General features: G+C 42.3%; 1 protein-coding gene across 1 annotated transcript in view; it reads right to left on the bottom strand.

Moving 5' to 3' along the window:
• Window positions 1–15,917: 15,917 nt before the first annotated feature.
• NELL2 (neural EGFL like 2) overlaps window positions 15,918–27,735 on the bottom strand; it is a 184,210-nt gene continuing 172,392 nt past the window's right edge. The window contains exon 20 of the mRNA XM_072146843.1: window positions 15,918–16,765. Within this exon, the coding sequence (XP_072002944.1) occupies window positions 16,715–16,765 (51 nt within the window). The 3' untranslated portion in view covers window positions 15,918–16,714. The remainder of the gene's footprint in view (window positions 16,766–27,735) is intronic.

The raw sequence follows: 27,735 nt of genomic DNA, 5'->3' as shown, positions 1-27,735 counted from the left end.
GGGTCCTGGGCAGGGGGCTGACTATCAGCTGACACAGGGGAAGGAGCAGTGGTGTGCACGGCCGGAGGTGAACGGGCTAGGTGCCACTGATTCGGGTGTTTAGCAATCATATGCCTGCGCATACTGGTGGTAGTTAAGCTAGTAGTGGTGGAACCCCTGCTGATCCTGGTTTGGCAAAGGTTGCACACCACAGTCCATCGGTCATCCGGTGTTTCCTTAAAGAACCTCCAGACTTCTGAAAATCTAGCCCTCGCCGCGGGAGCCCTCGCCACGGGAGCTTCACTACGTGACACTCCTCCTCTCCTCCGTCTCAGAAGCACTGTGTTCACCCGGCCTCTCAACCCAGCTTGGGTCTGTCACCTCATCATCCTCCGATCCCTCAGTCTGCTCCCCCCTCGGACTTCCTGCCCTGACAACAACTTCACCACTGTCTGACAACCGTGTCTCCTCATCGTCGGACACCTCTTTACACACTTCTTCCACTACGTCAAGAAGGTCATCATCACCCACAGACTGCGACTGGTGGAAAACCTGGGCATCTGAAAATTGCTCAGCAGCAACCGGACAAGTGGTTTGTGACTGTGGGAAGGGTCCAGAAAACAGTTCCTCAGAGTATGCCGGTTCAAATGCCAAATTTTCCTGGGAGGGGGCAGACTGGGGGGGAGGAGGCTGAGGTGCAGGAGCTGGAGGAGTGCCGATTTCGGTGACATGGGTGGACTGCGTGGAAGACTGACTGGTGGACAAATTGCTCGAAGCATTGTCGGCAATCCACGACATCACCTGTTCGCACTGTTCTGGCCTCAACAGTGCTCTACCACGAGTCCCAGTAACTTCAGACATGATGAACCTAGGGAGTGTAGCTCTGCGGCGTTCCCCTGCTCCCTCATCAGCAGGTGGTGTCTCACCCCACCCAGGACCACGGCCTCTGTCCCCTGCAGTAGATGGACGCCCACGTCCCCGCCCTCGTCCTCTACCCCTAGCCCTCGGGTTAAACATTTTGAAAATGAAAGTTATATAACTTTAATTTTTTTTTTTACTTTTTTTTGTTTTTTTTTGTGTTTTTTAGGTTTTTTTTGTGTTTTTTAGTTTTTAAAACCAAACAATGCTATCCTATTGCTATGGCTATTTTCTAGCCAAGTATGAAAGCACACTGATGAGATGACACTGAGTTATGAAAAAATAAACGTAAAATAAAAAGGAAATGGCAGACTGTGCCTAATTGAAATCCAACCCCTAATAAATTATCCCACTTCGGTCTTTGCGATGGATATGTGCGTCACTAAGCGCTAAACACAGCGGTCGCAAGTCTCACTCCAAATTCCTCACAATTGGCTAGTATATGCACTGCAGCAAGGACAGCCACCAGCAGATCAACCAGAAATAAAATATATATAACGCTATTGTAGGCGTAAGTAAGCCGTTTGGATTCTCCTTTGGCTATTTTCTAGCCAAGTATGAAAGCACACTGATGAGATGACGCTGAGTTATGAAAAAATAAACGTAAAATAAAAAGGAAATGGCAGACTGTGCCTAATTGAAATCCAACCCCTAATAAATTTTCCCACTTCGGTCTTTGCGATGGATATGTGCGTCACTAAGCGCTAAACACAGCGGTCGCAAGTCTCACTCCAAATTCCTCACAATTGGCTAGTATATGCACTGCAGCAAGGACAGCCACCAGCAGATCAACCAGAAATAAAATATATATAACGCTATTGTAGGCGTAAGTAAGCCGTTTGGATTCTCCTTCGGCTATTTTCTAACCAAGTATGAAAGCACACTGATGAGATGACGCTGAGTTATGAAAAAATAAACGTAAAATAAAAAGAAACTGCCAGACTGTGCCTAATTGAAATCCAACCCCTAATAAATTATCCCACTTCGGTCTTTGTGATGGATATGTGCGTCACTAAGCGCTAAACACAGCGGTCGCAAGTCTCACTCCAAATTCCTCACAATTGGCTAGTATATGCACTGCAGCAAGGACAGCCACCAGCAGATCAACCAGAAATAAAATATATATAACGCTATTGTAGGCGTAAGTAAGCCGTTTGGATTCTCCTTTGGCTATTTTCTAACCAAGTATGAAAGCACACTGATGAGATGACGCTGAGTTATGAAAAAATAAACGTAAAATAAAAAGAAACTGCCAGACTGTGCCTAATTGAAATCCAACCCCTAATAAATTATCCCACTTCGGTCTTTGCGATGGATATGTGCGTCACTAAGCGCTAAACACAGCGGTCGCAAGTCTCACTCCAAATTCCTCACAATTGGCTAGTATATGCACTGCAGCAAGGACAGCCACCAGCAGATCAACCAGAAATAAAATATATATAACGCTATTGTAGGCGTAAGTAAGCCGTTTGGATTCTCCTTTGGCTATTTTCTAACCAAGTATGAAAGCACACTGATGAGATGACGCTGAGTTATGAAAAAATAAACGTAAAATAAAAAGGAAATGGCAGACTGTGCCTAATTGAAATCCAACCCCTAATAAATTATCCCACTTCGGTCTTTGCGATGGATATGTGCGTCACTAAGCGCTAAACACAGCGGTCGCAAGTCTCACTCCAAATTCCTCACAATTTGGCTAGTATATGCACTGCAGCAAGGACAGCCACCAGCAGATCAACCAGAAATAAAATATATATAACGCTATTGTAGGCGTAAGTAAGCCGTTTGGATTCTCCTTTGGCTATTTTCTAGCCAAGTATGAAAGCACACTGATGAGATGACGCTGAGTTATGAAAAAATAAACGTAAAATAAAAAGGAAATGGCAGACTGTGCCTAATTGAAATCCAACCCCTAATAAATTTTCCCACTTCGGTCTTTGCGATGGATATGTGCGTCACTAAGCGCTAAACACAGCGGTCGCAAGTCTCACTCCAAATTCCTCACAATTGGCTAGTATATGCACTGCAGCAAGGACAGCCACCAGCAGATCAACCAGAAATAAAATATATATAACGCTATTGTAGGCGTAAGTAAGCCGTTTGGATTCTCCTTTGGCTATTTTCTAACCAAGTATGAAAGCACACTGATGAGATGACGCTGAGTTATGAAAAAATAAACGTAAAATAAAAAGGAAATGGCAGACTGTGCCTAATTGAAATCCAACCCCTAATAAATTTTCCCACTTCGGTCTTTGCGATGGATATGTGCGTCACTAAGCGCTAAACACAGCGGTCGCAAGTCTCACTCCAAATTCCTCACAATTGGCTAGTATATGCACTGCAGCAAGGACAGCCACCAGCAGATCAACCAGAAATAAAATATATATAACGCTATTGTAGGCGTAAGTAAGCCGTTTGGATTCTCCTTTGGCTATTTTCTAGCCAAGTATGAAAGCACACTGATGAGATGACGCTGAGTTATGAAAAAATAAACGTAAAATAAAAAGGAAATGGCAGACTGTGCCTAATTGAAATCAAACCCCTAATAAATTTTCCGACTTTGGTGTTTGAGGTGGATATGTGTGTCACTAAGAGCTAAACACAACGGTAGCAAGTCCCCCTGCAAATTTCTCACAATATGGTACTAGCTGCACTACTAGTGCCAGCAAGCCCAGCCACAAGCAAACAAAAAAAAAAAAAGTATAACGTTATTGTAGCCCTAAGAAGGGCTGTTGGGTTCTTGTTGAATCACTCCTGCCTAACACTATTCTAATAGAACACCCTAACGCTTTCCCTGACCAGCAGCAGCTCTCTCCCTAGCGGCATCCAGACACAGAATGATCCGAGCAGCGCTGGCAGCGGCTAGTCTATCCCAGGGTCACCTGATCTGTCCAGCCAACCACTGCTATCGACGTGTAAGGGTACCACGTCATGCTGGGTGGAGTGCAGAGTCTCCTGGCTTGTGATTGGCTCTGTTTCTGGCTGCCAAAAAGCAAAACGGCGGGAGCTGCCATTTTCTCGAGCAGGCGAAGTATTCGTCCGAGCAACGAGCAGTTTCGAGTACGCTAATGCTCGAACGAGCATCAAGCTCGGACGAGTATGTTCGCTCATCTCTAGAGACAACCCATCTCAGTATCTGGAATTACATGTCTTAATGTTGCTTCTTTTATTTTTTATAAAAGAAATTAAAACATTTTCAAAACAGCATAGCTTGCTGTACTAGACTATTTCCTTAACTCTATTTACTTCTATGGGATTCATTGAAATAGCATTGAACAGCCTGCTTGGGTGTTTTATGTTATCCCTACCACCTCAGGCGGCTATAGAGCTGTGTATTCACATTTCAGACATAAAAGGCTGAGATGGGAATACCCCTTTAATTACCCACCACGTGCATTATCCTACTGAAGTGACATCACATTATGCATTATTCATTAGCTGTAGCTCTGCTGAATGGATTATCCTTGCAATGTGAAAACAGTCTGTGCATTTTCTCTTTTTCCTGAGACATTTGTGCATTATGCATCTACAGAGACATGGCTGTATACCATACGTTAAGAAGAAATACATATCACAGACCATAGAATAAAATAATCATAAAAAGTTTGAGCTCACAAGATACTGAAGGTGGGGAGGGAGTCATCATTCCAGATGTTCATATCAGGTTAAAGGGATTTGCCTGGACTAGTAGCCAAACCAGTTGATTTCCTAAAGCGTTTTAGAAAAACATGGCTGCTTTCTTCCAAAAGCAGGGCCTTAACTACTTATGAGTTATATCTGGTATTGCAACTAGACTCCATTGAAATTAATAAAGCTGAACTGCAAAACTAGAAGACACAACGAGGGAAATTTAACATGCCATGTCCACCAATTTTCTAGAAGGCAAGAAGCGTTAAAAATGCCCAAATACCTACAAGACACTATGGGCATGTTGAGATAGGCAGGGATTGCAAATGGATTCAGGGGCACTTTTTTTGTAGTCCCCATCTTTACTGAGATATCAGCCTCGGTCTCTGACATTGCTTATCTTCACAATCTTCATAGAGGCATTGCTGCAGAAAGGGTGGGGCCATACTTGTATGCTAATATTCTCCGACACTGTCCAATCAGCTGCGGATAATGTCAAAGGAGGTGTTCTGGAGTTACTGTGTGTGTGCAGAGTGATCACCCCGCTTTCTGCTGTTGCGCAGTCCCGCGGTATAGCAACTTCTACTTCAACTATTCAAACAGAATTATCTCGCTCACTTTAGCATAGTGAGATCACTCTGCACATACACAGTGACTCCAGAACACCTCTGACATTATCTGCAGCTCATTGGACAGTGTTGGTGAATATTAGCATACATGATGCCCCCACCCCTTCTGCAGCAATGCCTCTATGACGATTGTGAAGATAAGAATGGTCAGAGACTGAGGCTGATATCCCAGTAATGATGGGGGCTATGAGAATAAGTACCCCTGAATCTGTGTGCATGCCACTATATTATGGTATGTAGAGTTTCATATGTATATGAGTTTTATATATATGGTGTGGTGAAATGTCCTGTTTAAGTTTGACCATACATACGCAGCAATAAAACATCTGCAGTAACAAAAATGACATGTAATAAAATTGGCAGTTTGGGGTGAATCCTTTCCAGCTGTTGCTGTGCCTTTCTGGAATGTACATAAAAAGCTACTTTATGTGCATCGTCATTCTTAATATATTCACCAATACTTAATTGATTCTTATTGTCTGACAGTTTAGCTTCTTTTTTTGTTGTTTGTATAACTTGGTAAAAAAGAAACGAAAAGGGAAATTTAACATGCCATGTCCACCAATTTTCTAGAAGGCAAGAAGCGTTAAAAATGCCCAAATACCTACAAGACACTATGGGCATGTTGAGATAGGCAGGGATTGCAAATGGATTCAGGGGCACTTTTTTTGTAGTCCCCATCTTTACTGAGATATCAGCCTCGGTCTCTGACATTGCTTATCTTCACAATCTACATAGAGGCATTGCTGCAGAAAGGGTGGGGCCATACTTGTATGCTAATATTCTCCGACACTGTCCAATCAGCTGCGGATAATGTCAAAGGAGGTGTTCTGGAGTTACTGTGTGTGTGCAGAGTGATCACCCCGCTTTCTGCTGTTGCGCAGTCCCGCGGTATAGCAACTTCTACTTCAACTATTCAAACAGAATTATCTTGCTCACTTTAGCATAGTGAGATCACTCTGCACATACACAGTGACTCCAGAACACCTCTGACATTATCTGCAGCTCATTGGACAGTGTTGGTGAATATTAGCATACATGATGCCCCCACCCCTTCTGCAGCAATGCCTCTATGACGATTGTGAAGATAAGAATGGTCAGAGACTGAGGCTGATATCCCAGTAATGATGGGGGCTATGAGAAAAAGTACCCCTGAATCTGTGTGCATGCCACTATATTATGGTATGTAGAGTTTCATATGTATATGAGTTTTATATATATGGTGTGGTGAAATGTCCTGTTTAAGTTTGACCATACATACGCAGCAATAAAACATCTGCAGTAACAAAAATGACATGTAATAAAATTGGCAGTTTGGGGTGAATCCTTTCCAGCTGTTGCTGTGCCTTTCTGGAATGTACATAAAAAGCTACTTTATGTGCATCATCATTCTTAATATATTCACCAATACTTAATTGATTCTTATTGTCTGACAGTTTAGCTTCTTTTTTTGTTGTTTGTATAACTTGGTAAAAAAGAAACGAAAAGTCTAAAAGTCTCCAACTGTGCAGACTATTAGTCTGTAGTGTTGTCAGCACAAGTTATTTCTATAATATCTCTAAAATTGCTAAAGCAGCTGTGGCAAATGAATTTTTTAGTAAAAGCCTGTTTCATGCATAAGCGTCCATTATGCAGGCACACAAGTGCAAAATCCTATTATGATATGTCTGTAGCACTGTATGAAATATAATTGCAATAATGAGATCATACAGGATTACAAGGCCTTTGGGGGAGGTCTGGATGGAGGGGTTAGCTGTCATTTGAGAATCTCATTTCCCTGTCTATAAATCTTTAATTCTCTGGGGTTAAGTTTAAAGATTATGATTACAAATGTCCCAGCACAGGCAGTGTAGTTTTATAAATCTTTTATATGAACTTCACAGATTGTCACTGGTAGTTAACCAGAACACAGTATATAATGTTATTTCAGAAACTATTAGGTAATTCTAAGTTTAGTTGCAAATTACCAGTCGGTCCTCAAACAATGACTGACTTATTTTATAGTAACGTAACTACTTAGATATTCTAGATTGATAGCATGTTCTTGCTCTGAAGTAAGCTATTCAAAGGCTGTTGTAAAGCTAATAAAATAGATTTTTGGAGGTCTGTATTTATTATACAGCATATTCTGCTGCTATCACAATAGAATCAGGGCAATAGAGAGGGAAATGAGCCATGGCATAATGTATATCTAGTAAAATGCATTATGTAGACAGCAGGGTAACAGAAAGTCTGTTCTATGAAAACCATATATTTACATTTCGTATCATTTATTTGGAACATATTGCAATAAAATGAAACATTTTACAAACTAAATCCTCATACTGTACATTGCAGATTTTTAGCATAATGAATGTATTACTCTTATATTAGCTTAAAGGGCACCTGTCATCAGGTCTGTGTCACTTGTCCTGTTACTACAACCTGTTGGAGCAGCTCACAAGGATCCCGTCCCAGCCTTTATCTAGTTATTTCATACATTAATCATTGTAAAATCATCTATTCTTTATTATGTAAATGAGGCTGGTCACATGGTCAGAGGCAGTGATGTCACCCCTATTACCCCTCCCCTCTCCTCCCCCTGCTCATGTCTGTGTGTAATGTATAGTAAAGCATTGCTAGTGTGTGTGCTGCATCTGCTGACATGCTGCATCCTCCTAATACACAGACATCAGTTACACAAGTATCATAGTATATAAGGCTGGAAGGAGACGCAAGTCCATCAAGTCCAACCTTTAAGAATTAAATAAATGTTTTATCCCCATAACCCATGATATTTTTTCTCTCCAGAAAGGCATCCAGGCCTCTCTTGAACATGTACATAGAGTCCGCCATAACAACCTCCTGCGGCAGAGAGTTCCACAGTCTCACTGCTCTTACAGTAAAGTACCTTTGTCTATGTTGATGGTAGAATCGCCTCTCCTCTAGGCGTAGAGGATGCTCCCTTGTCCTGGTCACAGGCCGAGGTATAAAAAGATCTTTGGAGAGATCCTTGTACTGTCCGTTCAGGTATTTGTACATTGTAATGAGGTCTCCCCTCAGTCGTCTTTTTTCTAAACTGAATAATCCCAAATTTTTTAATCTGTCAGTGTATTCTAGTTCCCCCATTCCCCTAATAATCCTGGTTGCTCTCCTCTGCACCCGTTCCAGCTCTACTATATCATTTTTATACACTGGTGCCCAAAACTGTACACAATATTCCATGTGTGGTCTGACCAGGGATTTGTATAAGGGCAAAACTATGTCTTTATCATGAGAATCTATTCCTCTCTTGATACATCCCATTATTTTATTTGCTTTAGCAGCAGCCGCCTGGCTCTGGTCACTAAAATTAAGTTTATCATCCACCAATACCCCCAAGTCCTTTTCAGCTTCAGTATTACTAAGTAATTGACCGTTTAGAACATAATTATACTTTTTGTTTCCATGGCCCAAGTGCATAACTTTACATTTATCTACATTAAACCTCATCAACCATTTCTCTGCCCATCCCTCAAGCTTCCACAAATCCCTCTGTAATGCTAAACTATCGACCTCAGTATTTATTACTTTACACAGCTTAGTATCATCTGCAAATATTGAAACTTGACTGTGTAAACCCACTACAAGGTCATTAATAAAAATATTAAAAGAAGTGGCCCCAATACTGACCCCTGTGGCACTCCACTGGTAACATCAACCCAATCTGAGAATGTGCCATTAATGACGACCCTCTGTTTTCTATCACTAAGCCAATTACTTACCCAAATACACAGATTTTCTCCTATTCCCAGCAGTCTCATTTTATATACCAACCTTTTATGTGGCACGGTGTCAAATGCCTTTGAGAAGTCCAGATATACAACATCCACAGCGTCCCCCAGATCCAGTCTTGAACTTATCTCCTTGTAGAAACCAATCAGATTAGTCTGACAGGACCGATCTCTCATAAACCCATGCTGACGCTGGGTTATAAGGTTGTGCACAGTGAGATACTCCAGGATAGCATCTCTAATAAACCCCTCAAATATTTTCCCCACCACAGCAGTTAGACTCACAGGTCTGTAGTTTCCAGGATCGCTATTTGATCCTTTTTTGTATATTGGTACCACATTTGCCATGCGCCATTCCTGTGGAACATAACCAGTCCTCAGTGAATCTTCAAATATTAAAAATAACGGTCTGTCTATCACCGTACATAATTCATGCAGAACCCGGGGGTGTATGCCATCTGGCCCAGGTGATTTATCTATCTTAGTGGTTGCGAGGCGGCGCCGTACCTCATCCTGGGTTAAACTGTTGACATTATAAAAAGAATTAACATTATTCCTCATTGTGTCTTCCACCAGGGGATTTTCCTGGGTAAAGACAGTTGAGAAGGTGACATTCAGTAGGTTGGCCCTTTCCTCATCTCCTTCCACCATGACCCCCATGTTATTTCTAAGGGGACCCACACTCTCTGTTTTTAGTTTCTTATCATTTATATACTTGAAAAATAATTTGGGATTATTTTTGCTCTCCCTGGCAATATTTCTCTCAGTCTCTATTTTTGCGGCCTTTATCTGCTTTTTACAGGATTTATTTTTCTCTCTATAATCCTGTAATGCCTCATCACTACCTTCACGTTTTAGCACCTTAAACGCTTTATCTTTCTCGCTTATTGCTTTCCTTACAAGACTAGTTAGCCACATAGGGTTTTTCTTGTTCCTTTTATGCTTTTTCCCATAAGGTATGTGTTTCTCACAGGACTTTTTCAGAATATATGAGAAAAAGTCCCATTTTTTGGGGGGGCTTTTGTCTTTGAGAACATTATCCAAGTCTATGCCTTTAAGGTCTTCCCTTAGTTTCTGAAAATTTGCCCTCCTGAAGTTTAGAGTGTTGGTTGCCCCTTCACTAACGCTCTTAGTAAAGCGTAATACAAAATCAATGATATTATGATCACTATTCCCCAGGTTCCCCCCAACCTGTAGTTTTGATATCCTATCAGGTCTGTTGGTAAGGATAAGGTCCAGCAGTGCCCCCCCTCTTGTTGGCTCCAGGACTAGTTGCGACAGGTAATTGTCTTTTGTTGTTGACAAGAACCTGCTGCCTTTGAAGGACCTGCAGGTTTCTGCCCCCCAGTCAATATCTGGGTAATTGAAGTCCCCCATGATAAGTACTTCACCTTGCTTTGAAGCCGCATCCATTTCACTTATCAGCATTTCCTCTGCTGCCTCCATTATATTTGGAGCCTTATAACAAACCCCTAGTAATATTTTATTATTCTTTTTCCCTCCTCTTATCTCAACCCATAGGGACTCCACATTTGCGTTACTGATGTCATCTCGCAGGATGGGTTTGAAGCAAGAATTCACATATAAACAAACCCCTCCACCTTTTTTATTTATACGATCCTTTCTAAAAAGACTATAACCATCTATTGTAACAGCCCAGTCATAGCTACTGTCCAGCCATGTCTCGCTGATACCCACTATATCATATTTCCGCTCCAACATCAAGAGTTCCAGTTCCTCCATTTTGTTTGTGAGGCTTCTGGCATTTGTGTACATACACTTTATATGGTTTTCCCTGTCCGTATTCCTTTTGTCCTTATTCCCCAATCTCATTCCAGCCCCCCTTCCTCCCCCATGGACTATGACTCTTCCCAGCTCTCTATGTACACTGTCTGTTTGCCCTGTACAAGTGTAGTTGCCCTCCCCCAGGTCTCTAGTTTAAACACTCCTCCAACCTTCTAGCCATTTTTTCCCCTAAAACAGCGGCCCCCTCCCCATTGAGGTGCAGCCCATCCCTACTGTAGAGCCTGTAGCCAACAGAAAAGTTAGTCCAGTTCTCCATGAACCCAAAACCCTCCTTCCTACACCAACTTTTGAGCCACTTATTTACCTCCTTGATCTTCCGCTGCCTTTCTGGTGTGGCACGTGGTACAGGCAGTATTTCGGAGAAAATGACCTTTGAGGTCCTTGCCCTGAGCTTATGGCCTAAATCTCTGAAATCATTTTTAAGGACCTTCCACCTACCTCTTACTTTGTCATTAGTGCCAATGTGGACCATGACCTGCTGGTTCCTCACCAGCCCCTCCCAGTAATCCGTCAACCCGACCCGCAACATGCCGAACCCGAGCACCCGGCAAACAACACACTGTTTGGTATGCACGGTCTTTGTGACAGATTGCCCTGTGTGTTCCCCTAATAATGGAATCTCCCACTACCAGCACCTGTCTGACCTTGCCTGTGCTCCCATTACCCTTCTTACTGGAGCAGACATTCCCCTGGTTGCTAGCGGCCACGTCTTTCTGCAGCATTGCTACCCCAGAGCTGATATCCCCCTCATCCGCCAGCCTGGCAAACTTATTGGGGTGCACCAGATCAGGACTAGACTCCCTACAACTCTTCCCTCTACCCCGCCTTCTACATGTTACCCAACTAGCTGCCCCCTCACTCTGCACCTCCATACTTCCCTCCCCACACCCATCTTCCCCAGAGAGTTTGTGCTCCAGGAGCAGCAAACTTCGTTCCATATTATCAATTGCCCACAGCCTTGAAACTTGCTCATTTAGATCCAGAATCTGGGCTTCCAGGTGAGCAATTTTCACACACCCCACACAGCAGTATTCCCCCTCGAACGGCTGTTCAAGGAAAGCATACATGGCACAGGATGTACACCGTGTAGCAATGCCACTTATGGAGTCCATTATTCTAATGGGGATTACAATAGAAATATGCACAGAAAGAAGAATTTACAGTCGAAGTAACACAAAATACAGCAGTTACCTGCTAAAGCCCCTCAAACTTAAGTCCCTTAAACCTAAGTCACACTTAAGACACTGCACACACTTGGGATCAATGCACACTCGCCACCAAGCTCCCACACTCGCTTTTCTGATGCTTCTTTTAAAGGTTATCTGCCACAAAAATCTGCAGAGCTCACTTGTACATGACATGTTCTGCTATAACATGGCTGCCTGTAGCTGTTGTATCCCTCATACACACACAGGCTGCAGGAGGCGTGGCCACCAGGAAGCACATCATTACACAGCCTCACACCATTATACAGGCTGTCAGTCAAGCACTGGGGTGTGGCTGTACCTCCCACTCATGAATAAGCTGGACAGCTTGAATATGCTAATGACTTATTGGACATTTCACAGGTCATTTGCATACAGCTTTAGGACCTCATTGCTTAGGTTTACAGGCATGTAGAGGGACAATGAAGTAATAGAGGCAATGCTCTCTAATGGCAGTTTATGAAAATATATTTAAATTAGGGGGGTTATTTTGCATGACGGGTTCTCTTTAAATTGCATAATATTCTAAATACTCTTTTTTACAGCTCTCACTTAGCTTTTCAAAGCTGGCATGGATAGTCTGCTCTGTATGCCAAATTTATCACATGGAACAAGGAATAGGGCTCCCTGGGTGTGGATCGTTGGCCCCCCTCCCCACCAACATTTCATTGGGGGGAAGCAATCCTTTGGGAAGGGGAAGGGGAAGAGATGATGTAGTGGGAGTCTACCTGAGACTTCCAGGCCTGTCATTCTGCATGATCTATAATAGTGTTCCAGTGGCACAATAGGGAAAGTGATCAAACGGTTATACAGTCTCATTCCACAAAAAATGATGCCTTACATAGCTCTGTACACCGAAGTATGAAATTTACTAATGTATATTTAGTATCTCAGTGATCATACCAAGCCAAAGAATAAAGGGGAGGTGATATTTGGAGCGCACAATGAAAGCCATAAAAACAAGGCCCAAAAGAAAATGGTGCAAATGTGATTTTTCATCAGTTTCCCCGGATTTAGAATTTTATAAGAGTTTCGGCATGGAATATTAAATACCAACAGAAAAATGTATTATTACACAGAAAACAAGGCTTTATACAGCTGTGTACACAGAAAAATAAAAAAGTTATAGATTTTTGAAAGGGGGGAGTGAAAAATAAAAAAAGAGCTATGTCCCTTAAAAACTTGAAAAAAAATCTGTACTCACCTCTGGCACTCTTCTTCACCCAGTGGTTCTGATTTAATCTATCTTTAGGTTCCTGGCAGAGACCTGGCTGTGTCGCTGGCTGATTACATCATAGCAAGCACGCAACAGCGGAGACGTGCCTCTGCTAGGAACCTAAAGAGAGATGAAGTCAGAACCACAGGGGTAAAGAGGAGTGTCTGAGGTAAGTGTTGTCTTTATTGATTTTATGGGGCCATCACTGTGGACATTTCATGATGGGGAGCACTGCTGAGGGCATTTTATTAGGGGAGCGTACTGCTGGGGGCATTTCATTAGGGTGGAGCACTGCTGGTTGCATTTCATTAGGGTGAGCACTGCTGGAGGCATTTCATTTGGTGGGGGTTACCGTTGGGGACATTTTATTAGTGGGGACCACTGCTGGGAGCATTAAATTGGGGAGCACTGTTTGGGCGTTTTACTAGGAGTGGGGAGCACTGTTGGGGACATTTTATTCCCACTACTCAGGGAATTTCATTAGTTAAGAGGAACTGCTGGAGGCATTTCATTAATGGGCACACATTGCTTGCGGCATTTAATTGGGGGGCACTGCTGGGGACATTGAATTGGGGGGCCTCTGGAATCCTTCTTAGGTAAAAGTTTTTATATGGAAATTGATCATTCTTTAGGGATCCCTAAAGGCTTCCACAGGCACCAAACTATTATTTTTGCATTATATTTACATATGTCTTATCATCTGCTCAATCATACTATATTTCATCTGGTGTTGTTTTACATAAGCATGGAAAGCCAATACACTGTCTGTCAAGATATTTAGAACACACACATATATATACACTCACCGGCCACTTTATTAGGTACACCATGCTAGTAACGGGTTGGACCCCCTTTTGCCTTCAGAACTGCCTCAATTCTTCGTGGCATAGATTCAACAAGGTGCTGGAGGCATTCCTCAGAGATTTTGGTCCATATTGACATGATGGCATCACACAGTTGCTGCAGATTTGTCGGCTGCACATCCATGATGCGAATCTCCCGTTCCACCACATCCCAAAGATGCTCTATTGGATTGAGATCTGGTGACTGTGGAGGCCATTTGAGTACAGTGAACTCATTGTCATGTTCAAGAAACCAGTCTGAGATGATTCCAGCTTTATGACATGGCACATTATCCTGCTGAAAGTAGCCATCAGATGTTGGGTACATTGTGGTCATAAAGGGATGGACATGGTCAACAACAATACTCAGGTAGGCTGTGGCATTGCAACGATGCTCAATTGGTACCAAGGGGCCCAAAGAGTGCCAAGAAAATATTCCCCACACCATGACACCACCACCACCAGCCTGAACCGTTGATACAAGGCAGGATGGATCCATGCTTTCATGTTGTTGACGCCAAATTCTGACCCTACCACCTGAATGTCGCAGCAGAAATCGAGACTCATCAGACCAGGCAACGTTTTTCCAATCTTCTACTGTCCAATTTCGATGAGCTTGTGCAAATTGTAGCCTCAGTTTCCTGTTCTTAGCTGAAAGGAGTGGCACCCGGTGTGGTCTTCTGCTGCTGTAGCCCATCTGCCTCAAAGTTCGACGTACTGTGCGTTCAGAGATGCTCTTCTGCCTACCTTGGTTGTAACGGGTGGCAATTTGAGTCACTGTTGCCTTTCTATCAGCTTGAACCAGTCTGCCCATTCTCCTCTGACCTCTGGCATCAACAAGGCCGCTCACTGGATGTTTTTTCTTTTTCGGACCATTCTCTGTAAACCCTAGAGATGGTTGTGCGTGAAAATCCCAGTAGATCAGCAGTTTCTGAAATACTCAGACCAGTCCTTCTGGCACCAACAACCATGCCACATTCAAAGGCTCTCAAATCACCTTTCTTCCCCATACTGATGCTCGGTTTGAACTGCAGGAGATTGTCTTGACCATGTCTACATGCCTAAATGCACTGAGTTGCCGCCATGTGATTGGCTGATTAGAAATTAAGTGTTAACGAGCAGTTGGACAGATGTACCTAATAAAGTGGCCGGTGAGTGTATATATGACTTCTCTACAGTCACTTTCACCTTGGACCTTGTATATAAGATGGCAGCTGATGGCTGGCTCAAGCAACAGAATTTTTCATTTATTAAATTATTTTATACTGTTCCCTTATAAATAATGGCTGGACCATTATACAAGCTCTTTACCTCTTGTGTCACCCCTTTTATCTTCATTGATTGTAAGCTCTTGGAAGCAGGGCCTATTAATCCATATGACTGTTTGTGTTCTGTAATGTAATATTATACTTATGTCCCCTATGACTTGTTAAGCACTACAGAATTTGATGGCGCTGTCCTGTGTGTAACCTCCATAGTGGGTGCAGTTTTCTTACCTCTATTAGCTTAGCTTTGCCGTGATCTATGAAGCAGCAGAACCAGAAAGTTTCAAGTAAAAGTCAGAGTTAGAGGCCAAATACTTTGAAAAAGGAGGAGACAGTTGAAAAGTAGAATAAGAGGCATACTACAGGTCCAGTTACTGTTTTAGGTTTTACAGGAAGTTTTTATTTTTGAATAGGGACAAACATGTTAATGTGGGGGGCTAAAGCAAAATAAGTCCTTTATTCAGAAAGTGGTATAGCTGAAAGACCTTTGTTTGATAAAGGTAGATGATAGATAGATATTCACTGTAGGTTGAAGAAAGTAACTTATGTAAGTAGGACATTGTTAATGTGTATATAGTTGTTGTTCTACTTGTGATTGTCTCTTGTATGAGTGTAGTGAAGCACAGAATAAAAATACAGAAACGAACAACATCATATCAAGCAATACGATATCCAGAATTGTATGTAAGAGAAACATTTATTTAAATCTGCACAAGAACACGATTATACTAAACCAATCCAATCAAGAAATAAGAAGTGCAAAAAAACATGGATGGTACTTTTCCCTTCAAAACACATTTTTTTTACCATGCCAGTACATCAATATCTGTTTACCAAGGAGTATGACGGTGCCCATAACACAATATATCGTAAATCTTTGTATCATTTGCAAAACACTTTCTACAATATGTAATAAAATATTTCAGTGAGAAAATGATGTGCAGTTAATGGCGAGTGCAGCAATTTTCAAGGAGTAATTAGATATGCCAAACAAGTTCATGTTCGAGGACTTGGTGCACAGATTGGTGGCACATTCTATTTTTTGTATTTCTAGAAACATAAGAGTTTGTGTGTGTAATATCATTTTCCAGGTAATCCATGGTTTTCAAGCAATAGCTGGCATAACATCTCATGAAAAGGTGCTTAGATTCATCTTTATACATGAACAGTTCCATTGGTTTTATACATTTAATGTTTGGTTCATCCTCTCATTTAAAAAATATGAGTATGTACTAGGCTCCAAATAAACATCCTGCACAAAAAGATCAGTGGCAACTGTTTTATATTTGGCCTCAAGTTTAAGAAAATTAAATGTTTAAACCTCCAATGAATTGGCTGTTATAAGTTGTTATTCTTCTGGAGCCAGGAGATTGTTTTTGCACTCTACATAACAAAAGTTCTGATTATGTCATTTATTTGGTGTCTTTTATTTCAAAAACATTCATAATCCTCAAACCTTCCGTAATTGATTATCATCACAGCTCCTGAAGGCACTGTGGATCTACAGAGCAACACATATGGCCATTCTGTGAAAGCAAAGAGAAACAAATTGTAAAATTTCAGAATATTCACATAAAAGTTTTTAATTTCTACAACACCATAATTGTCCCTGTTTGACTTATAAAAGTAAAGCTCAAAAACTTCAGATAAATATAGAACATGTAGTACAAAAGACATTGCTATAATTTCTAGAACTGTTGTAATTTCTATAGCCCGCTGTCACGGTTAAGTGTATTCATTTTTTATTATTGCATGCTAGGAGACAACTTTAGAAGAACCAGCAAAGTTTATCTTCGCCACCTTACAGAGTATCAGTCTAGTGTGTGATGCCTACAAAATGGGGGTTATTTACCATTAGGCTGACTCCTTGCGACAGTTCTATGTCTGGTTTTGGAGCTCTGCTATGTGTCTTTGGCCCTTAAATGCTCTTTAACCTCTTAACGCTCAGCGTCCGATATATCGGACGCTGAGCGCAGTGACTTAGCGCTCAGCGTCCGATATATCGGACGCTGAGCTGATGCCGGTTCAGCTCAAGATCTGAGCCGAACCGGCATCGGGAAAGACGGGGTGCCGGCTGTGACTGATAGCCGGCACCCCAGTGTAACACCCGCGATCGGAGTTGTCTCCGATCGCGGGTGCTTAACCCGTTAAATGCCGCGGTCAGCGCGACCGCGGCATCTAACATGTATCTGGGGGGTCTTTCCCCCACGATCGGCCCCCCCGAACCGTTTTCGGGGTGCGCCGATCGTTGCTATAGTAACTCTGGGGTCCGATCTGGACCCCAGAGTTACCTGCAAGAATTGCCAGTAAGATGGCGTCTGTGACGTCATCTTACTGGCACAGTGCCAGCCTATGCAAGTGCATAGGCTGACACTGATAATACTCTGCAATACATGAGTATTGCAGAATATTATCATGAAGAAGCAATCAGATGATTGCTTCTTCATGTCCCATGGTGGAAAAAGTGAAAAAGTAAAAAAAAAAGTTATTCAATAAAAAAATAAAGTCATAAATCACTAAAAATGCCCCAAATCCCCAAAACATATAAAGAGACATATAACTCAAAAAAAAAGTCTAAATCATAAGACAAACCCCACATATATAGTATCACCGCGTCCGTAACAACCCGTAGAATAAAAGTAAATCATTATTGAACCCGCACGATAAACGCCGTAAAAAAAAACTGTTATAAACCCTCCAAAAATTATGATTTTTACCTTTTCAATCCCACAAAAAATGCTATAAAATGTGATCAAAAAACCATATGTACTGCGACATGATACTGGTGCAAAGTACAACATGTCCCGCAAAAAACAAGCCATCAACCAGCTCCGTAGCCAAAAATGTAACAATGTTATGCCACTTGGAAGACGGCAATACATAAATGATAGATTTTTTCCTACATTAGGGTTTTGTTTGACAAATTTAGTAAAACGTAAGAAAATATATTCATGTCTGGTATCCCCGTAATCGTATCAACCCATAGAATAAAGATAACAGGATTATTAGTCTATACGGTGAACACCAAAAAAAAAAAAGTAAAAAATCCAGTACAGAATTGATGCTTTTCTACTCCTGTCCTCAAAAAAAGTTCCTAAATTTTCAACAATAGGTGATACAAACCCCAAAATGGTAACATTGGAAAAAGCATCTCATCCCGCAAAAAAAATGGCATCACATGGCCCCAATAACGAAAAAGCGAAAATTTTATAGCCTTCAAAAGGTGCCAATGAGGAAACTAAAATCCTGGCAGCTGCAGCGCCCTCCTTCCCTTCTGCACCTCGCTGTGCCCCCATAACACAAGTAATGTCCACATGTGGGGGGTCTTTGTACTCAGGAGAAATTGCAGAACAAATTGTATGGTGGGTTTTCTCTTTTTATCTTTTGGAAATGTGTAAATTTTAGGGCTAAATGAACGTATAAGGGAACAATATGACCATTCTAAATTTCACCTCCATTTTGATTCAATAACTATGAAGATCTCAAGGGGTTAACAATCTTCGTAAAAGCTGTTTCTGATAGTTTGAGGGGTGCAGATTTGAAAATGGGTTGGTTATATAGGGGGTTTTGATGCTAAATATGTAAAATTTCATTCAAAACTGTATTTATCCCCAAAATAGTCAATTCTGGAAATCCGGAAAAGCGATATTCTATTTGCAAGCCGTGTGACATCAAAATAAATTATCCAAACATTTCAGAAATTATGAAAATGTAAAGTAGACAAATGGGAAATGTTATTCAGCAACTTATTTAGGTGGTAAATCGATCTGCCTGAAAACGCAATGATTTTGAATTTCGAAAATGGCAAATTTTTCCAAAAATTTATCATATTTTCTTTTTTTTTGTAAATAAACGCAAAACTTATCTGCCAAAATTTACCACTAAAATGAAGTACAACATGTGGGGAAAAAACAATCTCAGAATCGCTTTGATAAGTAACAGTGTTCAAAAGTTATAACCGTATAAAGAGACGCAGGTCAGAATCCAAAAAATCGGGCTGAGCCTTAAGCTACAAAATGGCTGCGTCCTTAAGGGGTTAATGTTCTTATGCTCTTATTTCTATCTGGGATTTTTTTATTTTAAGTCGCAAAAAAGTTTCAAAATGCATATAAAGTCCCACCATATATGCCAGCAGGGAACTGGATCATCTGTGTGACTTTTTAAAAGTCTTAAATCATGATTCAAGCTTTGCACTAACAGTGGTTCTATGTTTATGCCAAAATAATGAAGTGGCAGAAATAGTCCTGTGCAACTTTTTAGCAGTGAAAAGTCCCAAAAAACCTCAATGCGACTTTTTTGAGGCTTTTCTAAACCAAAAATCCTGACAAAACCAATGATAAATATCCATTGTGTAATGTATATATACAATCATGTATGTCAGATGCTTGGGAAATAGATATCAGAGCTCATTCCCCAAATAGTTCACCAGGATTCTACTGCGACTATGGTGTGCATATGATTTGACAAAAAATAAACCGTTTTGTGCATTTAAATTGCATGGTTAACCATTTTAGGAGCTGGTTTTCAATCGTCTACTGTATATTGACAGAGGTTAATTGAACTCCCTAAAGTGCACTCCATAGAATATTGACAGCACAGGTTCTAAGCATCTGCACAAGCAATCGAGCAGCTGAATGTGTGGAGGGAAGAAGCTGAACTGTGCCCCATTTCACCTGTAACTGGGGCTGCAGAGCAACTCCTATTAGAGTAGAAAAGTTAAATGTAAAAACTAAACAAAATGAAAATATAAAGTTCCCAAAAGATCTATTAAAAAATTACCCTGGCCCTGCAGCAGTTAGATGCACAATTAGCAGATACCCCCTATTTAGAAGAGGCTACAGTATTTGGGTCATATGACTTTAACCAACGATCATTAGCTGTGATGGAGGAAGCTGTGTCTGGCCATATATTTTCACCTTAGCGTTACATAGAAGGTGCTTATCTGTAAGGCTGTCCTTATAATGCATGATCAATGGATCTGCCAGTGCTGCCTCAAAGTGGAGATATCAATTGCAAAAGCCTATCGCCTCTGTTGAATCCATAAGGAAATATAGATAGAGGAATTTGTAGAGAAACAGCTCCTTTAAAGGAAACCTACCATGAGGAATCAGAAGTAAATCTGATGGTAGATTCCCCCTGCCTCCCCCTGTCCTAATCTGTAATTTAATAATCCTGGAACCTAACCTAATTTATCAAAAACTTAATTTTAGTAGTTTGTAAATTAACTGCAGAGGCTACTGGGGTGTGTACTAGCCTGACTGGGAGCTAAGGCTACACCCCACTCCATTAGCCTCTGCAGTTAATTTACATATTACTATAATAAAGTTTTTAACAAGTTAGGTTATGTTCCAGGATTATTAAATTATATAATAGGGCAGAGGCAGGCAGGAGGAATCTACCATCAGATCTACTTCTGATAGTAGATTCATCATGGTAGGATTCCTTTGAGACTGAAGGTCAACCAAAATCCAAAAGTTATGGTGCTACATCTATAAAGCATTCAATAATGTGAACTGCTGATAAATGTAGCAGACAGGACGCTTTAAAATATGTCCATGTGTACAAGAATAAAGTGGATACGAAGAATATAATGAGATGGTCAAGCAACATTAGAGGTAATCTTCTCAAAATGCTCAGTATGGATAAAAGTAAAATAATATAGATGAAAGTCATTTATTAGATAATACTGATGTTTTCATATCCAGTTATGATATCATTAAAATGCTATCACAGTATAAAACATGTATAAAACATGAAGGAAAAAAATGTCATCTCTGCTGATACCTTAGCTTGAATACATGTATCTAGATGCACGGCTCATAGGAGTGAATTATTCGTTGCATATTATAAGGAACAGTGATTCTTTTTAATATAGTAAAATACATTTACTATTATTTGTGACACATGCAATGTTCATGCGTTATGTGTTTCATCATCATGGGAAAGAGGACTGCAGTGTAACAGCATGTGGAAATAGTGTATGATGCAAATTATTTTCTCCAGCTCAGATCCACCAATTTTCAGACGGTGTTGTAGTAAAATAAGTTCTTTATTTAGATCATATTAAAAGCAGGCAAATACATCGTGAAAATCGTGGATTTTCACGATGTATTTGCCTGCTTTTAATATGATCTAAATAAAGAACTTATTTTACTACAACACCGTCTGAAAATTGGTGGATCTGAGCTGGAGAAAATAATTTGCATCATACAGCTACCACGCCAAGGCGAAAAAATATTGATTTTTCTAAGCTGTTAACAAACCTTTCAAATGGATTAAAAAAAATTGTCTGATTCTTCAAAGAGGGCTCATAGTATCCAAGTTTTAGATAAATGTATTAAGATAGTTTGGCTATAAAAAAAACACTATCAAAGACTATCATAAGAAACACCCATCTCAGTCAATATGGGCACAGGTGTATTACATTTGTGATGAAAGAGTTAACACAACAAAAAAACCTATATTTAGCCATATAACCTGCTGTCACTTCAGTGAAGTGCTCTGGTTGCTTCACATAGTGATGTTTATACATGTCTACAGCAGTGAAGTGTCTGCATACAGACATCACAGCTGTAGCCACCCACTGGTCTCAGTAACCTGTTCCATATAGCACTGTGGCCAGTGATTGACTGAAGCAGTGATGCATATGATCGGGCGCACTTCCCAGAACATGGACAATGGGTCCCTCCAAATTACAGGATACGAAGAAAATGGCAGCACTCCGAAATTTGTGAAATAAGGTACTCGTTTATTCAAACATGTGCCAAACAGCTGCGTTTCAGCTCCTATGGCCTGGAGCCTCCCTTATGTCACAAATTTCGGAGTGCTGCCATTTTCTTCGTATCTCATATATTTATATATATATGACAAAACAAGCAGCACATGCACAAAATATATATATACTAGATATATATAATATATATCAAATATATATATTAGGTGTAAAGCCCTAGAATCAAAAAATCCCAGAACTTCTAGATTCCCCCCCACTGACTACATAGAGTGAGACGGCACACTGACCACATACATGAAGGCCCACATTCATCATAAACATGGGAGCTGACATCCATTACACACATGGGAGTAGACATGCATCACATACAGGAGGAGAATATCCATCACATACATGGGGTTGTGCATCCTTTACATACATGGTGGCTCACATAACATACAGTGCAGTTCACAGATTATGAGGTGTAGGAAAGGTATGTGCTGGCAGTGCCCCCTCAGCTACAGGAAGATAAGATTGTGTTTTCTAATCCCCATGGCAGTTTACTTTGGGCTAAAGCTTCACAATGAGGTCATAGAAGTGACACTGTAAGCCAATCAGCGACCGGAAGGCTTATGTGATGTCACACAGCCCTATAAAAACAGGCAGCCATTTCCAATTGCGGCATTTAACACTGCATGTGCTGTCTCCAGCATCTAGCTGTTTGTACTGTACTGTGCTGTTGCGATTTCTGCTCCAATCCCATGGTGTTGTGGTGAGACACGATCGCAGTGTGGCTGATGTAATGCACAGTGATAGCAGTTACAAACTCAGTTATATTAGGTAAAAAAAAATATTTATTAGTTGCCAATACTGTAGCAACAGAGCAAAAGAGTCAGATCACTAACTAACTGCTGAGAGATCATGGGAGTTGTTGGCCATCTTTGAGACAGCATTGCCTACTTTGGAAATCCCATTACAACAACAAACTATTTAAGCTCTCTTTTGTTATTAATGAAAGTGTGTATTGTTGTATTTATTTATAGCATTATAAGTAGAGATGTCGAATTGATTCGAATGAAGTGGAACTCGGTCCGAATTCCAGGGAAAATCTGATTCGTCACAAATCCGAAGTTTACGGTGATTCGTGGGAACAATTTTTTCTCCTTTATTACCAAAATTGGCGTGAGTACAACGTGTTACATGGTGCAGAGAACTCTGGGAAGAAGAAAGGAACACTCTTGATCACATGTGCAGACCTGTAATCCAATCAGTGACCGGTAGGCTTATGTGTAGTCACACAGCCCTATAAAAACAGACAACCAATTCCAATTGCGGCATTTCACACTGTATGTGCTGTCTCCAGCGTCTAGCTGTTTGTACTGTACTGTGCTGTTGCAATTTCTGCTCCATTAATTTCATTTTGGGGATCTGTATACCCCAAATAGCAGTTCTTCTTTTGTTGCTGAAGTGAATAGGAAGAAATACGTGTAAAATCTGCATAGTTTCTTGATTGATTTCTGCTCTAATCCCAGGGTGTCCAGTCTGTATACCCCAAATAGCAGTTTTTTTTGTTGCTGAAATGAATAGTGAATCTGTGCAAAATCCACATATTTTCTGTAGTGATTTCTGCTCCTATTCCAGGGTGTCAGTTCTTGTGCTTCTGAATACCCCAATTTCAAGTTTTTTGGTAGATAAAGTAGATCTGTGTCAAATCAACATAGTTGATTAGGCAATATGTCAGACAGAGAGGTGGCAGGTGGTGCTAGCACAGATTGCAGCACAGTAAGGGGACGTCGTGGCAGGGTTAACTCTGTGAGCGGCAGTGTGTTAATAAACAACCCAAAGGTTGGCGATTGGTTGACTAGGTCATCCACTTCCTCCCAAATGACATCTGACCACCCAAGTAAAGAGTTTGTGGGTTTGTCAGATACAACCCTTAGTTTGCATGGCCCAGGAGCAGGTCAGCGGCGCTCACCTGTCCTCAACCAGCATTTGTCCCATTCATTTCCCTCAGCCAGAGATCTACTAGGTGGTCTGCGCTCACCACCACTATACAACGAGGATGAATTCTTTGAGGACAGTCAGCAGCTGCTTGGCAGTGAAGAGGTGGGGCAGACATCTGCTAATTTATGCAGTAGGCAGAAAAGTAGAGCTGTGGAGAGTGGCCCAGATTATGTTACACTTACAAGTAGTCAGGCCGTCACAGTCGCTACTGTGGTCGTGAGCAGGGTGGCAGCAGTGCGAGGACGGGAGCCAAACGGCGCAGGGTACAATCCCTGCTTCGCAAGTCCAAGTAAGCAGTGGCTCAGGGGCTCAGCGAGGCAGTGGCGTTAGTAGTCAACTCACTGCAGAGTGTTGGCAGTAAAATCACCACCTCAAGGTGTGGCAGTTTTTTGTTCAGACACCAGAGAACTGAGCATGTGTATATGTAGAATCTGCGGGCAGAAAGTGAAGCGTAGCCAGAGAGCTAACGTTGGCACAACGGCCCTGCGTTAACACATGCAGCGTCACCATCCAATCGCCTGGGAGAAAGGTGTCTCAGAAGTTGAGGTACATCCTGCCACCACAGCAACAGCAGCAGCACCTAGTGGCACACATGCCATTTCAATCAGCCATTTCTGCTGAAGTGTGCTGTTTGTCTTTGACATCGCCTCCCGGTACAGCTGCTCCTTCTCCTCGCTACGCATGGCGTTAGCAGTCGTTGAAAGAGGCAATAACAAAGTATGCTTCCAGCCATCCTAAGGTGCAGAAGATGATCATGCTCCAGTCCAAGTCGCGGACTCTGCACCCTTCAGAGAACTAATGGCTTGTGCCGAACCAAGGTGGAGAGTTCCAAGCCAAAATTTATTCTCCAAAAAGGCAGTGCCAGCCCTTCACAAATATGTAGAACAGAAGGTGGGCCAGTCCTTGAACTTATAAGTTTCTTCCAAGGTGCAAGGCTGCGTGGACGTGTGGAGCTATAACTATGGTCAGGGCCAGTACATGTCCTTTACGACCCACTGGGTGAATTTTCTTCCCGCCCAGCCACACTAACAACTTGAACAGGAGACGCCGCTTTCTCCTCCACGTTGTCAAACTGCTGCTCCTGTGCCACCTCTTTCTCCCGACCACCTCAGCCTCCACAAGTCTAAGTGCTGCTCCATTATACCACATGTGCAGGGCACAGAGGTGTCACACAGTTCTACACCTGGTTTGCCTGGGTGAACGAAGTCACACAGGGGAGTAACTGCTCTGCGTCATGCATGAAGAAATCAATCTGTAGCTTTCTCCGCAACAACTGCAAATTGGAACCATGGTGACAGATAATAGGAGGAACATGGTGTCCACTCTGCACCAAGGAGGGCTGGTCCATGCACCCAGCATGGTGCATGTGTTCAATCTGGTTGTCAACAGGTTCCTCAAGTCTTCCACCCATCTGCAAGACATTCTAAAAATGGCCCGGAAACTGTGCATGCACTTCAGCCATTTTTACAAAGCCAAGCACACCCTCCTCGAGTTGCAGAGTTAGAACGGCCTCCCACAACGTAGTCTGATATGCAATGTTTCCACCAGTTGGAATTCCAGCCTCCATATGTTAGACTTCCTGTATGAACAGAGAAAAGCCATTAATGATTTTTTGATGATGCAAGCGGACCGGTTTACTCCCCTGTGTAACTTTGATGTCAGCCACTGGCAGCTCATGCATGACACCTGCCGTTTGCTCAGGCCCTTTGAAGACACATTATTTGTCAGTCGCCAGGACTGCGGGATGAATAACGTCATTCCATTGCTTCATGTCCTGGAACTAATGCTGCAAAATCTGTCTGGTCAGGGCACTGGAGAAGTGGCGACTACATCTCATGGCCACATGAGTCCATTAGGGGCTGAACTGGAGGAGCAGGAGGAGGACATTGGACCACCAGCAGAGTTTGGTGAAATCTGTGGTTTTTCCACTCAGGTGACAAGAGAGGAGGATCAGGAGCATCTGGAGGAGGTAGGAGATGAGGCAGATGACCCAGAAGCACCATGGCAATATACAGTGGATATGGGGGCCGGGAGTCCCTCAGAGTCACTTGTGCAGATGGCCCGCAGCATACTGCTTTGCCTAACTAGTGACAGCCGAATAGTGAACATCTGGCAAAGGGATGACTTTTGGCTCTCCATCCTCATGGACCCTCGCTACCTGTCAAAAATAGGTGACTTCTTTCCTGCTGCCGAGAGGGAGGAACAACTGGTGTACTATAGAGAAATATTTAAAAGACAGTTGGCCACTGCCTAGGTGCACCATTGTCCATCCTCTGTCAGGTCTGACTAGGGAATTCCTGGCAGTCATCGCTCATGTACTACTGCCACTGCTGTGGGGATATGAGGGGGTAGTAGCAGTAGCAGCTCCATCAGCAGCAGCTTAAGTCTGGAGTCCTTAATGAGCAGCTTCCTTCCCCTGCCTAGTGAGGAGGGTAGCTGGCACCAGCAGCAGCAAGACATGGAGCAGACCCTGCACCAGCATGTGGTGGCATACTTGGACAGCACTCTATCAGGTAGAGGGTCGCCTGGATTACTGGGAAGCAAAACTTGATGCGTGGACGCAACTTGCAGAGTTTGCAATAGAAAAGCTGTCCTGCCCGGCCAGTAGTGTGGCATCAGAGTGGGTGTTCAGTGCAGTGGGAGCCATCGCTACCCCAAGGAGCACCCACTTGTTCAGCCGTAACGTGGAGAGACTGACCTTTGTCAAGATGAATCAGGCGTGGATTGGCCAGGATTTCAACACACCAATGCCTTATACATCAGATTAGCTCAGCCATGATGCCTCTCCCAAACATTGAGAAATGAGTCTGGATTCTACCTACCTGCCCAGCCACTATTCGGATGCTGCCATCCGCCTGATGCCACACATCTGCTGCCAGTTGCTCCATCTGCCCCCCACCATCTTTACCAGGGACTAGAATTGTCACCCACCTCCACATTCTGTCATTATGCCACTCTTTGACCTCATGCTGATGCTGCTGCCGCCACCTCCACACTTTGTCATTGTGCCACTCTCTGACCTCATGCGACTGCTGCTGCCACCTCCAGAATTTGTCATTGTGCCACTCTCTGACCTCATGCTGCTGCTTCCGCCACCTCCACACTCTGTCATTTTGCCACTCAGTGGCTTACCATGTTGCCGCCACCTCCTTACTCTGTCATTGTGCCACTCTGTGGCCTACCAGGTTTCTGCCACCTTTACACTTTGTCATTGTGCCACTCTGTGGCCTCCTGCTGCTGCCGCCACCTCCACACTCTGTCATTGTGCTACTCTGTGGCTTACCATGTTGCCGCCACCTCTATTATATATCATTGTGCCACTCTGTGGCCTACTCATGCTGTTGCCAACTGACCGCTGTCTCTCTGGAACACCCTGTGATTTCCAGAGTGATTTTCACCCTCCACCACTATGACCTTGCAACTATGTTTGGTTTTCCCCTCACTTTCATCTGTCAGAAGGAATGAAAAGCTTCAGGATTGATAGCCAAAAGCAGGAGAGGATGCAGAACACAGAGGACATGCAAATATCCCATTTACTGATTATCTCTGTTTTGGATAAACCCCTGTTTGTTTTTGGCTTTAGAAATACTAATGGATATATGCTGCACAATTTCGACACACAGCGGATGGAGGAAAGTGCAGAAGGAGAAGAGAGGTAGGGGTTAAGTGTTCCAGGGGATGTGTAATAGCCAGAGCTTTGTCTGTTTTTCAGTACAAGTAGGAAGCTGGTATCCCTCTTTGTTCATGACCACTGTCTTACAATGAAAAAAGCCACAGAAT

This window comes from Engystomops pustulosus, chromosome 4, assembly GCF_040894005.1.
Source record: "Engystomops pustulosus chromosome 4, aEngPut4.maternal, whole genome shotgun sequence".
Classification (NCBI taxonomy): Eukaryota; Metazoa; Chordata; class Amphibia; order Anura; family Leptodactylidae; genus Engystomops; species Engystomops pustulosus.
The sequence above is the reverse complement of the archived record's forward strand: the minus strand, read 5'-3'. Positions and strand labels throughout refer to the sequence as shown.